Source organism: Ranitomeya variabilis, chromosome 2 (genome assembly GCF_051348905.1).
Source record: "Ranitomeya variabilis isolate aRanVar5 chromosome 2, aRanVar5.hap1, whole genome shotgun sequence".
Taxonomy (NCBI): Eukaryota; Metazoa; Chordata; class Amphibia; order Anura; family Dendrobatidae; genus Ranitomeya; species Ranitomeya variabilis.
The window spans coordinates 48,210,789-48,226,967 of record NC_135233.1 but is presented as its reverse complement, the minus strand read 5'-3'; the positions used below and the strand labels follow the sequence as shown (position 1 = coordinate 48,226,967).

At 44.4% G+C, this 16,179-nt stretch overlaps 1 protein-coding gene across 4 annotated transcripts in view; it reads left to right on the top strand.

Annotated features, from left to right (window-relative positions):
• THADA (THADA armadillo repeat containing) overlaps positions 1 to 16,179 on the top strand; it is a 629,866-nt gene that overhangs the window by 500,304 nt on the left and 113,383 nt on the right. For all 4 annotated transcript variants that reach the window (XM_077282381.1, XM_077282382.1, XM_077282380.1 and 1 more), the window contains exons 32-35: positions 131 to 513; positions 3,266 to 3,390; positions 12,345 to 12,417; positions 13,947 to 14,091. In XM_077282381.1, coding sequence (XP_077138496.1) covers positions 131 to 513; positions 3,266 to 3,390; positions 12,345 to 12,417; positions 13,947 to 14,091 — 726 coding nt within the window. The remainder of the gene's footprint in view (positions 1 to 130; positions 514 to 3,265; positions 3,391 to 12,344; positions 12,418 to 13,946; positions 14,092 to 16,179) is intronic.

Genomic DNA, 16,179 nt, shown 5'->3' with positions numbered 1-16,179 from the left:
TGAGCCCCAATGGGGACAGTAATGACCATGTAAGTAAAGTGTTGGCGCTATATAAGCAAAGTGTAATAAATAGTGAAATGGGAGCTTCACGCAGTTGTCCTAATCCTGGGTGGTTTGGTCTTTCCTACAGCTTTTACCACTAATTTCAGTGGAGACATATGCCATGTTATTGAAGACTGTGAGCTGATTGAGGAGGAAGACCACACTGCCGCAGTTCCTGGATTTATCCTGTACCTACAAAGTATTACCAGACTTATTTTATCTATGCTAAATCTCAACGTCCAAGTGGAAGGTGCAACTGCTGGTTGGGTTGGTCCCGCTATGAAAATCAACCCATCACTATTGGTGCAGAGGATGTTGGAGTCAGAATTCCACGAAGTGCGTTCTCTGGCTCTCGGATCTATGTTGCAATGGTTGAAGCAAGACAATAGAGATGAATACTTATCTCATGAGATTCAGAAGATTATCTTTCAGATGAAAATGAAGGAAAATAATTTAGAATGTCTACACCAGGTAAATAGTGCACATATCAGATCATCTTCTGTTTGGTTGTATGATTTTTCCAGACAGCCAACCAAATCGTAGCTTGTAGGAAATTGCTCATTTTTGACATTGAGAGATTGCAGAATTTTTTTTGAACACCTTTATATAAAGTACACTCACCGGCCACTTTATTAGGTACACCATGCTAGTAATGGGGTGGACCCCCTTTTGCCTTCAGAACTGCCTCAATTCTTCATAGATTCAACAAGGTGCTGGAAGCATTCCTCAGAGATTTTGGTCCATATTGACATGATGGCATCACACAGTTGCCGCAGATTTGTCGGCTGCACATCCCAAAGATGCTCCATACAAGGCAGGATGGATCCATGCTTTCATGTTGTTTACGCCAAATTCTGACCCTACCATCCGAATGTCGCAGCAGAAATCGAGACTCATCAGACCAAGCAACGTTTTTCCAATCTTCTACTGTCCAATTTCGATGAGCTTGTACAAATTGTAGCCTCAGTTTCCTGTTCTTAGCTGAAAGGAGTGGTACCCGGTGTGGTCTTCTGCTGCCGTAGCCCATCTGCCTCAAAGTTCGACGCACTGTGCGTTCAGAGATGCTCTTAGGCCTACCTTGGTTGTAACGGGTGGCGATTTGAGTCACTGTTGCCTTTCTATCAGCTCGAACCAGTCTGCCCATTCTCCTCTGACCTCTGGCATCAACAAGGCATTTCCGCCCACAGAACTGCCGCTCACTGGATTTTTTTTCTTTTTCGGACCATTCTCTGTAAACCCTAGAGATGGTTGTGCGTGAAAATCCCAGTAGATCAGCAGTTTCTGAAATACTCAGACCAGCCCTTCTGGCACCAACAACCATGCCACGTTCAAAGGCACTCAAATCACCTTTCTTCCCCATACTGATGCTCGGTTTGAACTGCAGGAGATTGTCTTGACCATGTCTACATGCCTAAATGCACTGAGTTGCCGCCATGTGATTGGCTGATTAGAAATTAAGTGTTAACAAGAAGTTGGACAGGTGTACCTAATAAAGTGGCCAGTGAGTGTATATCCTTCACATGTTAAGGACTATAACAGGCACAGTGCCAAGAAGACAGTATTTTTTTTGTAGGTGTAGGTCCTACTTGACGCAAATTGTGGACAGCTATGCCTGTGTTCTCCAGAAGCTTCAGCAGAAGTGTAGTATTACGTAAGGACCAATCAAGTGAAATTCTGCTCATATTATATGTAGATAGGCCCAGACCTCTAGAGAAGGAGTTGCTGACCACTGAGGTTTCGAAAGTTAGACCTGTGATGATCAGCGACTTGACAAATTTTTTTCATAGGATAGTTGTCTTGATGAATTGCAGACCGTGTAATTCATGGAAGATCCAGGCAATGGTTTGTGGTACAAGAGCCACGGTTTGTGTCACACTCTGACAAATAAATGTAAATGTAGCTTTCAAAAATGTTCTATAATGTTCACTAATGTCCCATTATGCCAAGTGAGAAGTAATTTGTGAGTGACCCTTCTTTTCTCAGGTGCAAATATTAGCAAGTAAGGAAATGATACACAGGAGAGGCGTACTACAGAGATAAAGACCCATGCTCACTTCCTTTAAAGAGATAAGAACCCATCCCTACATTCTGTATAGAGACAAAGACTCATTCTCACTTCCTGTAGAGAATTTAAGACACATGCCCGCTTCTTGTAGAGAGATATAGAATCACGCCACCTCCTGTAGAGACAGACCCATTTGCATTTCCTTTAGAGACAAATATCCACGCCAACTTCCTGCAGAGACAAATACCTGGGTCCACTTCCTGGTAAGAGGCAAATTCCTGGGTCCACTTTCTGTAGAGAGGTAAATACCTGGGTCCACTTTCTGTAGAGAGGCAAATACCTGGGTCCACATTCTGTAGAGAGGCAAATACCTGGGTCCACTTTCTGTAGAGAGGTAAATACCTGGGTCCACTTCCTGTAGAGAGGCAAATACCTGGGTCCACTTCCTGTAGAGAGGCAAATACCTGGGTCCACTTCCTGTAGAGAGGCAAATACCTGGGTCCACTTCATGTAGAGAGGTAAATACCTGGGTCCACTTCCTGTAGAGAGGCAAATACCTGGGTCCACTTCCTGTAGAGAGGCAAATACCTGGGTCCACTTCCTGTAGAGAGGCAAATACCTGGGTCCACTTCCTGTAGAGAGGCAAATACCTGGGTGCACTTCCTGTAGAGAGGCAAATACCTGGGTCCACTTCCTGTAGAGAGGCAAATACCTGGGTCCACTTCCTGTAGAGAGGCAAATACCTGGGTCCACTTCCTGTAGAGAGGCAAATACCTCCACCAACTTCCTGTAGAGACAGACCCACGCCCACTTCCAGTAGAGAGGCAAATACCTGTGCCCACTACCTTTAGCGAATTAAAGACCCACGCTCACTTCCGATAGAGACAAAGACCCATGCCCACATCCTGTAGATACAAAGATCCATCTCTACTTCCTGTAGAGAGACAGACTCGCTCCCACTTCCTGTAATCCATCTCAGGGTCTCTTCTGCTAGGGAAGGATTGCACTTGACAAGTTACATAGAAAGCAAACACCTTGCAGACGGCTCTTTGGAGTGATTTTCTGTGGATAAGACAACATAAATTTTAACAAAAGTGATTTCCAGATTGTAAATTTATCAAATGAGATCAAGTTATCAGAAAGTAGAGGGTTCATCTAAGTTTCTAATTATTAACCTTTCTTATTGTTACATTGTATTGTGTCCATGTTCCTCGTCAGGTGCTGAGAATCTTGTATGAAATGAATGTTGAGAAGATACTTTTGACTGCTAAAGATCATTTCCAAATGGAGCCAAACGATTTGTTAAGAAGGATCCTAAGTCTTGTGTCTACATTCAGCCACAGGTACGTGTTAGGGACTTTACATTGCTAGGCTTAACTTCATCAGGGTCATAGATTAAGTTTGACCCCCCGCTACATGTATCTGAATATCTTTTGGAGTCAAAAAATAAAAATGGAAATAGACATTGATTAAAGAAGTGTCTCAGCAAAATTGTTATTCTGTAATTCATCCTAATTATGTATATAATGTGGTGTAACAGTATTAAAATACTTACCGATCGCTGTCTGCTCTGGTTTCCAATGCCGCTCCAATCCGGCCTAGCCGGTGCACACCGGGGTTTATGTGTGGACCAGAAGTCTCTTTCCAGCGTAAGTCTATAGAGCCTTTTTATGAGTCTCATAGGCTTACATTGGGAAAGCACCTACTGATCCTCACAATAGCTTCCGAGCAGTCACGTGGACCAGTAGAGGACCGGAGCGGTGCTGGAAACCAGAGACAATGGTGATCGAGACGGAGGCATCAGCAATAAAGAGCTAGAGTGGCTATACATTAGTAATTTATTGTCACATTTACTGTGAAGGTGGAGGATCGCTTTTAAAGGATCTCCTGTTAATATCTCAGTCCCAGTCTATCCTTCAAGTGGTCAAAGCTGTTTTGATGGCATGTGGGGGGCCTTCACTATATTGTGGATTTTAATACTATGGGTGGTTGATGTGGAATATACTGCACTATATAATATCTAAGTTTTAAGCAGGTTTGGAAAAGATGCTGTAAAGTAAGAATGCTTTAAAAATAGGCGTGTTAATAGTGACCTTCAAAGCCACATCACTTCTTCTGGGTACACTTGCACGCAGTTTTGAAAGACCTCATCAGCAAGGTTGTTACAAGCTTCTTGGAGAACTAACCGCAGATCTTCTGCAGATGTCTCTAATCCCAGATAGACTCGATGACTAGATCTGGGCTCTGTATGGCCGTATTACACTTCCAGGATTCTTTTTTTTTCTTTACACTGATGATGGTTCCTAATGGCATTGGCTGTATGTTTGGGGTCGTTGTCCACCTGCAGAATAAATTTGGAGCCTATCGGATGCCTCCCCGATGGTATTGTATGATGGACAAATATCTGTTTTTCTTTCTCCGCATTAAGAGCATTCTTAATCCTGACCATTCCCAATGCTATTTGCTGAAATGCAGTCCTGGTCTTGTAAGGAATGTCTACCATGTTTCACTGCTGCCTGGGGACACTCAGTAATGTGCCTCTCTCCAGTCATTCAGTGAACAAATTGCCTTCTGTTACAGCCAAATATTTCACGTTTTGACTTCAGAGAATCTGCTGCCATTTTTCAGAACCACAATTGCTATGTTTTCATGCATAGTTGAGTTGCTTGAAATTGTTGCCATGTTGAAGGTATAGACTTTTTGGATGCAATTCTACCAAGAAGACCACTTCTGGGTACACTTCTCTGAACAGTAGATGGGCGTAGCTAAGTCCCATTAGTTGCTGCCTGATCTGAGCTGATGTCACTGCTGGTCATCTTCTGATTTTAAAGGGCAGTAAGCATGATATTTCTTTTCATCTACTTCACTAAGTTTCCTTGTCCAACCACTGCATCTATGGTCCTCATCATTGCCCATTTCTTGGTGCTTCAAAATAGCTTGAACAGGACATCTTGAAACCAGGTCTGTGGAGTCAGTAAGCCAAACCTCCGACTAAGACTCCTCAATTTCCATGACTCCGACTCCACAGCCCTGCCAGGGCTGTGGAGTCGGTAAGCCAAACCTCAGACTCCTCAATTTCCATGACTCCGACTCCATCAAAATGGGCTCCGACTCCTCAGTTTTCATGACACTGACTCCGACTCCACCAAAATGGGCTCCGACTTCATTTATCCGACTCCACAGCCCAGCTTGAAACCCCAGTCTGCTTTGGAATCTTTGCCTAGAAGACACTTTGTTGATGCAGTATAACTACATTGTGTATGACCTGGGACATGACACTGTTTTCGACAACCTCATCTTTGTGGCAGAGTTTGGCAGTTTTCCACCCAGTTTTAAGCCTCTTACACAGTTGTTCCTGTTAATGACTGTGTTTCAACCTACAAATGATGCAAATTGTCTCTTCAGAGAGGACTAGAACTCTAGTGCCACCTATTGGAAGTAGCAATCCTAACAGGGTCAATGTTGACCCTTTAACAAGCCTTGTCACATGACTTAGGATAAAAGCCAAACCAGAATCTCAATTTGCAGACACTGTGTTTTGGGGTACTGCCCCTCGTCAGTGCAAAGTGGAGATCTGGTTTGGCTGTGCGAGAGGCGTCTGACCGGGATCCAAGAAGTATCGTTTCTCCTTGCGGAGAGTGACATATTAAGCATGTCGAGGTGAGGAGACTTAAAGCCGCAATGCTCCTCTGGGAAATATGCAAATTGTCTCTTCAGAGAGGAAGAGGACTAGAACTCTAGTGCCACCTATTGTTAGGATTGCTACTTCCAATAGGTGGCACTAGAGTTCTAGCCTCCGAAGAGACGATTTGCATATTTCCCAGAGGAGCATTGCGGCTTTAAGTCTCCTCACCTCGATATTCTTAACATAACCTACAAATGAAAATGATGATCGTTATCACCTCTTTGGTATCATTGGTTACTAATATACTAGACTATAATCCTAGAAAATCCCTGATTTGGGGCAAAAGTACCCAAAAGAATTGATGCCATTTTAAAGGTAAAGGGTGGTCTCACCACATATTGATGACATTTAGTTTCCCTTTTATTTTATTCTTTTTGAACTTTGTTAATGGATACAAATAAACTATTAACACTTCTATTTTTTAAAACATTTTTCTTGCTCTGCAGAATTTTTCCACAGTACTGTATATAATACAAACAAGGTAAAATAGAGGACGGTTTTCATTGTGAGAGTCTCATAAGTATTACCGTATATTCTGTATAACTAGTCATAGAAAGCCGTCAAGGGCGCTGCACAGTAAACAGGATTACCATGCAGTCATGTAATCTAGAGACGGACGTGTGATGTGCTGTACTGAAACCAGCCATAATTATCCTTCCTCTGTATACAGTACACAGGTGCCTTCTTACAAGGATTTTCCACTGATTGTATTGTCACAGCACATTGGCCCCTGTATCCCTTTTACCTACACGTGTGTCACTTGTAAATGTATCTCAGGCCAGTTGACTCAATTGTATTACTATTTTCCTGCCATTTTTCTCATTAGTATGTCAAAAGTATACCAAACGCGAGATGGGCACCCCACTGGGACAATGGCTCAGTCTCTACACGTGATAACATCGCCGCTCGCTGCTACTTTTATCTTAAAACAGATCTGTCACCCTATTTCACAATACAAACTACATGCATTTAAAAAAAAAAAAAAAAAAGACTTGAAGAGGCTGGTGTACTTACTATGAAAATCCATATCAGAATAGCTTTATAATTCTTTCAGCAAACATTGTAAAATTGCAATTTTTTTTTAAGGATTATACAACCATTCTTAAATGAATTTTCAAAGTAGGTACACCAGACTCATCAGGTCTGGGATCTCTATATTATAAGGGTTAAGCAAAAAGATTTGCCAGACCCTAGCCTACCGGTCACGCCGATAGTCCTTGAATGCCTGGACTAGAGCGCTACTAATATCTTACTACCTGCTGGTGTCATGTGACTCTTGTCAGTGGTGGCCTGGCAGCTCTGAAAAAAAATTGTATCACGGACGGGCTTAGTGCAAGCCACTCCACTTACAAGATCCCAGGGATTGTCCTGGCCTTAACACTTGAACCCTTGTGCAGGGATCTGGACTTACACAGGAGCCACGAAGTCAGCTGATGGGGCAGGTGGCAGGAATGGTCAAGTAACCAGGTCAGAATCAAAAGGACAAAGAAGGTGCAAAATCAGCAGGCGGAAGAATAGTCACTAATCTGTCCCAGATCAAAACAGGAACCAAACACACAGGACTAAACCAGAGGAACACAAGGCTATATCTGGCACTCTTGAACCCTTGTGCAGGGACCTGGACTTACGCAGGAGCTTGGGACCACGAAGTCAGCTGATGGGACAGGTGGCAGGAATGGTCAAGTAACCAGGTCAGAATCAAAAGGAAAAAGAAGGTGCAAAATCAGCAGGCGGAAGAATAGTCACTAATCTGTCCCAGATTAAAACAGGAAACCACACAAAACAGGAACCAAACACACAGGACTAAACCAGAGGAACACAAGGCTATATCTGGCACTCTTGAACCCTTGTGCAGGGACCTGGACTTACGCAGGAGCTTGGGACCACGAAGTCAGCTGATGGGACAGGTGGCAGGAATGGTCAAGTAACCAGGTCAGAATCAAAAGGACAAAGAAGGTGCAAAATCAGCAGGCGGAAGAGTAGTCACTAATCTGTCCCAGATCAAAACAGGAAACCACACAAAACAGGAACCAAACACACAGGACTAAACCAGAGGAACATAAGGCTACATCTGGCACCTTCCAGCAATCTGCTAGGAGCTTAAATAGGGTGTGGTGCAGGTGGTGCTCTCCAGTGAGCTACAGCAGGGAGCTGATTACTCCAGTTATACAGCACACACCGGTACTGCCAGACTGGATGGCACTGCACGTCATCTCCTCCTTCACCAGCGCCGATCGCAGAAAGAATATGGCAGTGGCAGGAGCAGGTCCCGGAGGAGATGTGACAGCTGACATCCAAGGTGCCTCTTCTGATTAGTAGGTTTGGTGCTGGGATGAGTTCATCACGCAGCAATGTAATAATGTCATAGAACCGACTAATCAGAAGAGGCGCCAGAGACGTTAGTAAGTAGTGCGAGGTTTGCAGAGCTCTGGTCCAGAGGCCATGGACCACTGACAAGGCCGCGAGACTGAGGTCCTGCAAATCTTTTTGATCAACTCTACTGTATATTACTGAATGTCGTTTGTGTGATGTCTGATGATATATCTGCTATGACCGTGGTATTAATAATGCAAACATGGAATCATTCATGGCTACAACTAGTGCAGCTTCCGATATGAACAGAAACCAAACTTTCGCAGTCACACAACACATCAAGTATTAAACAATGCGAGTGTGAACCTTCCCAGACACAGTAATCTAAGCTACCTGGCCTCCGAGGTCCTCCGAGATGTTGGCAGTGCTGCAGCCCTGGCAGCCAGGTGCCCTGTTTGCTTTTTAATTCCCTGTTGCTGGAACTTATTGCAATTTATACAAACCTGCTCTTATCTCCTCACAATCCAATTTATTAGACAACCCTGGTGCAGAAGAGAAACCCCAGACCTGGTACTGGTGCTGTAAATACTCCTCTGGCAGACATTTAGTGCCTTTCAGCCTCGCTCTTGTTGTGATTAAAATGGCTAATTGCCTTTGAAAATAGAGAATGGAGCTGGACGGCTTCGCTCTCTCGGAGGCCTGACCGTGCAGATTGGTTTAGGGTTTGTTTTTTCTCCACCTGTTAAACTGCACAGATTGTGGTTTGTTTGAGGGCGCTTCACACAGGTCTCATCATTACCGGGTTGTGTGTTTATTGCAGCTTTTTGCATTTTAATTTCCTAAGAGTCTGCACCCATATGAGTGCACAAGTCACATTGTGACCATCATGTATCACAGAACTCTACTTTTTTGGAAATGTCAACTCACTAACTTTTACCAAAAGTCGCCCTATTTGTAGTAAACTAGTGATACCCAGTTATGGGGGAAAGGGGTTGAAGACCCATTATTTGTTAACTAAATCTAATGGATAATGACATAGGTATATAAGTTTTCCCCATACACATTAGTCTACTGTGTGTGGGAGCCACAGATATAATTGATGGTCAGGTGAGTGAAAAAAAAAAAACAGCATGTCCAATTTCAGACTGCCCATCCTGTTGTGCTCCCAGAGATAAGCCACTGGCAGTTCTCTAATAAAGAACGCAGGAGCGCATGGCCTGTTAAGCTGATAACTATGCGATGTGTATAGTGGGCTTTTCTGTGCTTTTTAATGTTCTGTGTTGGATTCCCAGCTACACTGCTGAGTCCTGCTGTATAATGTCCTCCATTCTGCTGCTGGATCTGAAAACAGTATGTGCTAATAGAGAAGGCAGGAGCACACAGCCAATCAAGCGCTCTTGTGTGTGGGAGAGCTGATAACTGTGTAATGTGCATATAGGGCTTTACTGTGCTTTTTCGTTTTATGTGTTGGATTCCCAGCTACACTTCTGAGTCCTGCTGTATAATGTCCTCAATTCTGCTGCTGGATCTGAATATGTGCTACATAGAGATCGGTAATACCTCATGCCTGTGTGTTCTCTCCACTCCCTAGCATCTAGTGTTTACCCACTCGCTGAAACATATATCTTAAAATGGACAGAAATTTTAGCTCATTATTATCCCTTTGTACTGTAAATTCATTATATTGTATGTATCTATGTATACCCTGTAAAAATTGCTCTTTGACCGTTTGCTGTATGTTTTTCTCCCATTTGTATCCTGGGAGAGCCCTTCACAGGATAAGATGCCAGCAGGTCATCACTTTAAAAAAAATGGGATTGATCTTTTACAGTGGTATTGCTTTTGTTAAAGGGCATGGCTACAGATGCTTATATTAAGTGGACCTGTTACCAGGTCAAATGTGTCCAGTTTTTATTTTATCCCCACTGCTTCCTTGAGTATTCCCTTTTTTTTGTTCTTTTTTTTTAAATGCACCATACGGTTCCAGAAATATGTGCCTTTTTGTTTACTGCTAACTTTTATGTTCTCTCCCTAAAAGGGCGTGACTTGCAATCTAATAAAGAGCAGTCTAAAGACCTGCCCCTGAAGATCTTGTGAGCCACGCCCAGACTATTTTTTGAGCCACGCCCCTGAAGATCTTGGGAACCACACCCCCTTTAAAGACTATAAATCTTTGCACTAAATAGAAAGGCTCATATTTCTGGAACCATATGGGGGATTTAAGAAAAACAAGAAAAAAAATTAATGGCAAGGGGAACCTTGGGACGAAATAAAATAAAGGCAAAAACTTGCCACTTCTGACCTGGTGACAGATCCTCAGACAACAGGCTCTTTTTATAGCACCTTCATATTTAGCAGCATTATAATACTCAAAATTGTAGAGACCCTAAATATATTATGATCTCATCCTTCTAGACCAAACAATATACTTTTCCACCGCTTTCTTTATTGGCTCCTTTTCAGCACCGCCATTCAGCCTTGAGACATTATGTGCACGGCCACACCATATGTCCTGGCGCTATGTAATGGAGATACTGCACCTTTTCTCTCCGACAATTGACTACAAATATCCGGATAGCCTGCTGAGGGAGGCAAGGAATGGGGGTTAGTGGTAAAACTAGGAGAGTAGAAATATCTGTAAAGATGGTCTCCTTTTTGGAGCGTAAAACAGGCACCTAACCACATGTAGACCATACATGTGTTTATGAGGCAATGTCCTCTTTATTGCTGCCGGACGAAGCACGTCCTGTCATGGCTGCCATCTGCCACATAAACTACGAGAGCACAGACTGTCTTGTCTTGTACCTTCCTCTTTCAAGATTGACAATGACTATTCTTCAGGCATTTTAAAGATGTCATCGGTGAGCCATTAACGTAGGAGAGCAGCCGGTCTGTGTATACTGCCGGTCTGTCCTAAAACTGGGAAATCCCAGTATAAAGACAGGAACTGGGGCAATAAAATGAGAATGATTCCATATACTGCGCACTATGCAGTCCAAAAGTATAGGCCGACATCTTTACCTCCTCTTGATTAGCCGGCCACAAAGATGTCACGCTAGGCCAGCTAATCAAAAGGGGAGCCTATGCTGTTCGGTAGGAGGCGGTCCACAGTGTTCCCGTCCGGCTGCCACAGACTACTTACCTGACATCTAGACTGGGTCCTGAAAAATCGATTAGCATCTCTAATAAATGCAAACTGTGAGTGTTCATTGCAAGTTTTCTTTACGGATTTGATTTCAAAGAAAAGCCGCAGTGTAAAGTGCCAGCTAGGTAAGCGAAACTCAAAAAATCTCATCTATACATTACATACATTTCTCGCTTGTAAATTAAAAAGTGGTGCCGATTTTTAAAATCCGCAGCATGTCAATTCCTCGTGCGGAGGTCATTACGGACTTCACTCTTTGCAATACATTAGCTGAAATTCTCAACAAAATCGGAAATGGAAGTTTTGATTAAAAAAATGCTGCCAGTATGATGCATAAAATCCGCTACAAGCGAAGGTTTCCCTCGGCTTTTAATGTGCTGTAATTCAGGCTTCCATATTAATCCAGGTCTGGATTGTGTCCAAACAGAGCAACAGATAAAAAAAAAAGACACCTAGTCTTTCTGTTTGCCTAGCATTTTATTTGTTTCGAGAACTTCGCACGCAACAGAAGCAGCAGGTGCCAGGATTTCACGTCCAGTCTCTCTTAATGCCATCCTGTTGAAATCTAAACCTGAAGGTCCACATTACAATGGCAGACATGTCTCTCTCTTCGTATTTGCTCTGACCTCACTGGAATTTCTTACACACATTTAATTTAGTTTTGGACAAGACACATGTGAAGCAGACTGCAGCTTGCCATGGTCAGTGGTGTGTTACTGCAGGGAACATTGCTATGGTCAGATGGCGGCTGCTCATGGACTATGACAGTATTCTTTACTTTGGCCGCTTTCCTTCCATCCTGTTGTCGAAACTGAATCTTGACCTAATCGTCTCCTGCATACCATGGGTCATGGGCAGAGCCCGAGGCGGGCGCCATATTCATGAAATCCCTGCGGCTGGTGGCTGTCCAGACACAGGAAAACAACTGTTGTCTTCCACGCATGTGTATTCAGGTGCTGCACATACATTGCGGATGACATGTGGATAGAGTTTCACGCCGGCTGCAGTTCACAATGTATGAATGTGTTCTACCAGTGAGGAGGTTCCTTCAATATTTACCACCCGCCATGGCTGAGCATATGTTTTCAGACGTACAGCCACTGGAACATTTGCATTTTTCCCATTTAAATATTCTCCTTTTTTTATTTTTCCAGTGTGGAAATCCAGAGCTCAGCCTTAAAGCTCTCGTCTAAGTTGGTCGTCAGTCTTGCAAGCGAAGCCCAGGAGGTAAGGCGGTGACTAAACATCTCTGTACGGCAGCGTGCGCTCATTTTCCGCTCCGGTTATATGAATGAAATATTATAATAAATGCTTACCACAAAACACAAGGAGGGATATTTTATGTTCCAGCGTGAAGTAGGGAAAAAATGAAATTAGCAGGTACGTTTATAAATGGGGAAAGTGGTGGAGAGTGGCTTACAAGTAATGCAGGTGTATGCAGCATAGAACGCCTGTGGAGTGCGGTTGAAGAAGCGCTCCGTCCCATAGCACCATGATAGCAAATAGTCATGGTGGTGCACCCATGTCAGAGACATGACTCCCTTTTCTTCTATGTAAAGATGGAAAGCTGCCAATAATTATTGGCATATCTCCTGAGACATCCGGGAGGCTCTTGAAAAAGGAGACACCCTCCATATGTGTCTCAAAATGTGCCTGAAAGAATGACTGTTCAAACAAGGCAATGGCACCCTTGGTGTGGCCGAGCGCACCCGTGGTGTGGCCGAGCGCACCATTGCTGTGACCGAGCACACGCTTGTTGTGGCCGAGGGCACCCTTGCTGTGGCCGAGCACACCCGTGGTGTGGCCGAGCGCACCCGTGCTGTGGCCGAGCACACCCGTGGTGTGGCCGAGGGCACCCGTGGTGTGGCCGAGAGCACCCTTGCTGTGGCCGAGCGCACCCTTGCTGTGGCCGAGTGCACCCTTGCTGTGGCCGAGCGCACCCGTGGTGTGGCCGAGCGCACCCTTGCTGTGGCCGAGCGCACCCTTGCTGTGGCCGAGCGCACCCTTGCTGTGGCCGAGCGCACCCTTGCTGTGGCCGAGCGCACCCTTGCTGTGGCCGAGCGCACCCTTGCTGTGGCCGAGCGCACCCTTGCTGTGGCCGAGCGCATCCTTGCTGTGGCCGAGCGCATCCTTGCTGTGACCGAGCGCATCCTTAATGTGGCCGAGTAGACCAGTGCATCTTCCCATCCACTTGTTTTCCATTCGTCTCCACCATTTTATAGCTCCTGTAAGCCCCCAGTGTCCACATACAAGTTTTATGGAGCGGGAAAGGGGCTAGCTACATTTTTATGCTTCTAAAATTTACAAGTGGAGGCTGCAAGAATTTTATTTTTTCTTCCAAATCTTTGTCCCGGGCGCACAAAAAGTTAAAACTGGCACCGAAATGTGAACCGACAGTAAAATAAATGGTGTTTGCGGGTGGACAATCACATAAACAGTACTGATTCATTTGATTACGTGCAGTAACATATTATCTGTGTCTGTGAAAATAAAATAATATTGGTCAGAATGAAATCCGTGCTGTAGAGCGGTGCGGAGACTCGTCCATATGTTATTATTTTTGTAAGATAAACATAATGGCGATCAATCACCGCAGCTCTTATAAGTGACGTTTTCTTGTCATCACCCAGTAAAACCCGTATCTTCTGCCGCTGGTAATTCATAAGACACTGCTTTTGTTGACCGGGGGTTTGATTAATCGTTGTCGGGAACATCTGGAGGATCTCAGGCTGATTTTCTGTGTTTTTTCTTTTTAGGCCATTGAGTCAGAGTTGAAGGACTGGGTTGCACTTGTGGTTCGCTGCTGTGGAGATGAACTCCAGACTGAAGTGAAGTTGGCAGCTGCTCAGATCCTTACTGATATTGCTCCCTATTTCCTGACCAGTCCGCGGCTGCTGCTCGGTAAGACTCCAGTGTAGTTCTTTGCCAAACCTTACTACACGGCCAGGGAAGGAATGTACAGATGGATCCATCATTATCTACATGTTTTTTCTCTAGCTCGCCAAAAGAGGAAGGCTGTCAGCTGTTCCCTTTATATTGAACACGAGGCATTATAAAAGAGGTTGTCCACTCTGGCCCATCTTTTACAGGATCAGTTAGGTGTAAAAAAAAATTTGAGATTTACCTTCCCTTCCTGGATCCAGCATGGTGTGTCTGCTGCTGCTTTGGTCCATCACTGACCTCAGCAGCCGGTGTAGTCGGTCAATCACTGACCTCAGCAGCCGGTGTAATCGGTCAATCACTGACCTCAGCAGCCGGTGTAATCGGTCAATCACTGACCTCAGCAGCCGGTGTAATCGGTCAATCACTGACCTCAGCAGCCGGTGTAGTCGGTCAATCACTGACCTCAGCAGCCGGTGTAGTCGGTCAATCACTGACCTCAGCAGCCGATATAGTCTACATATGCAGAGCTAATGAGCTTAGTGATTGGCTGCAGCACTGTTCATGTGATGTCACCACTGCAGCCAAACAGCACGGACCAGAGCAGCGTCAGAGACTCAGACCCTGGGAGGGTTACGCTCAAGGGTTTTTTTTTTTTAGTGCTCCGGAACACTGGTCAAAAAGCGGCAAACCGCTTTAAACATTAAGTATATTGCTTTATTCACGCATGCAACTACTTCAACTAAGGAACATGTTTTGGGTCAAGTGTTTGATTTGACAAATATTACATTCTTGACCACCATTGCCAAAAATGAGGGTTTATGGTATTTCCCAGCAAGAGTTGCTTCTGTTTCCCACCGCTCGTTGTTTCGAGAGAAGAAATTTTGGCTTCAGGAGTTTGGACCCCAATCTATCTTACCGTACTTTTTTGATTGTCTATTTCCCCAGTATAGAACTGCTGTTTGTTCCATGATGATGTAGCTCGGCGGTCACACGTAGAGATTATGGAACCTGTAAGAAAAGTACAGTGATGTTTCTAGCCGCCTTTCTACTGTTTGCTTTGTTAAGCTCTGTTGCACATTCATTCAGGTTTGATGAGAGTTATGGTTACTGCACGCAGCACTGTTATTCCTGCCGGGTAGTGGTGGTATCCATCCAACATTGGATCTGGCGTTGTCCTGATATCTATAGCCCCTCTCAGAATCCAGCCTCCGGGGTCCCACTGCCTTAAACAACTTAAAAGCCTTTGCCAGCCTGTTGCAGATGTAGTATTACATTGTGGCTGGTTCGGTTCAATGGCCATCTTTATTAAATAAGATATACAGAGTCCTCCAGAATAGGGACCATTTTTCCATAGCCACTCTTAATTCTGGCTCATAAAGACTTCTTCCTAGCGAGGAACTTCCCTATGTGATACCGATATGCCTAAATAGTGCATAGACTTGTGCCATCAAAACCAGTCGAAAAGAAACCATCATGAGCATGGTTGAGACTAAAATTAAGAGTTTTATGTGATATCCTTCTTTACTACAGCTATTCCTAAAAGATCAGAGTGACAACCAACATGGTGTCATTTAAGGCTCCTATAACAATTGTCCCACCTTTTCTTGACCTCAGTTTCATGGCGTGATTTATCCTTCACTCTGGTATGACCATATTCTCCCTCTAAATGTTGTAGAGCAGCGGTGTCCACGCTGTACAGCGATGAGGCAGTGACCCAAGCAAGTTCAAAACAAAACGTTCCTTTAATGTGTTACTTCACACAGTCCATTAAAATACATAGTACACGGCTTTAGTTTGCAGTCCCTAAACAGGCCGGTCTTCCCTTTGTCCAGTTTTCCTGGGCGACCGCACGCTGGGACCAAGTCTCTTTACTCACACAGTGCACAGCACAGTCTCTTTGGTTCCTCTTGCCCCTGTGTTGCCTTACACAATGAGTGCTCTGCAGACAACTGCTCTGTGTGCTTCCCAGACCAATACTGACACACCTCTTCCCTATACTACAGGGCTATTAAACAGTCCCTGCTTTCCCATTGTAATCACAGCTACACCTGTGACTGCAATATGGCCTCACTACGCCTCCGTGCGCATTCTGGAGAGCAGAAACAG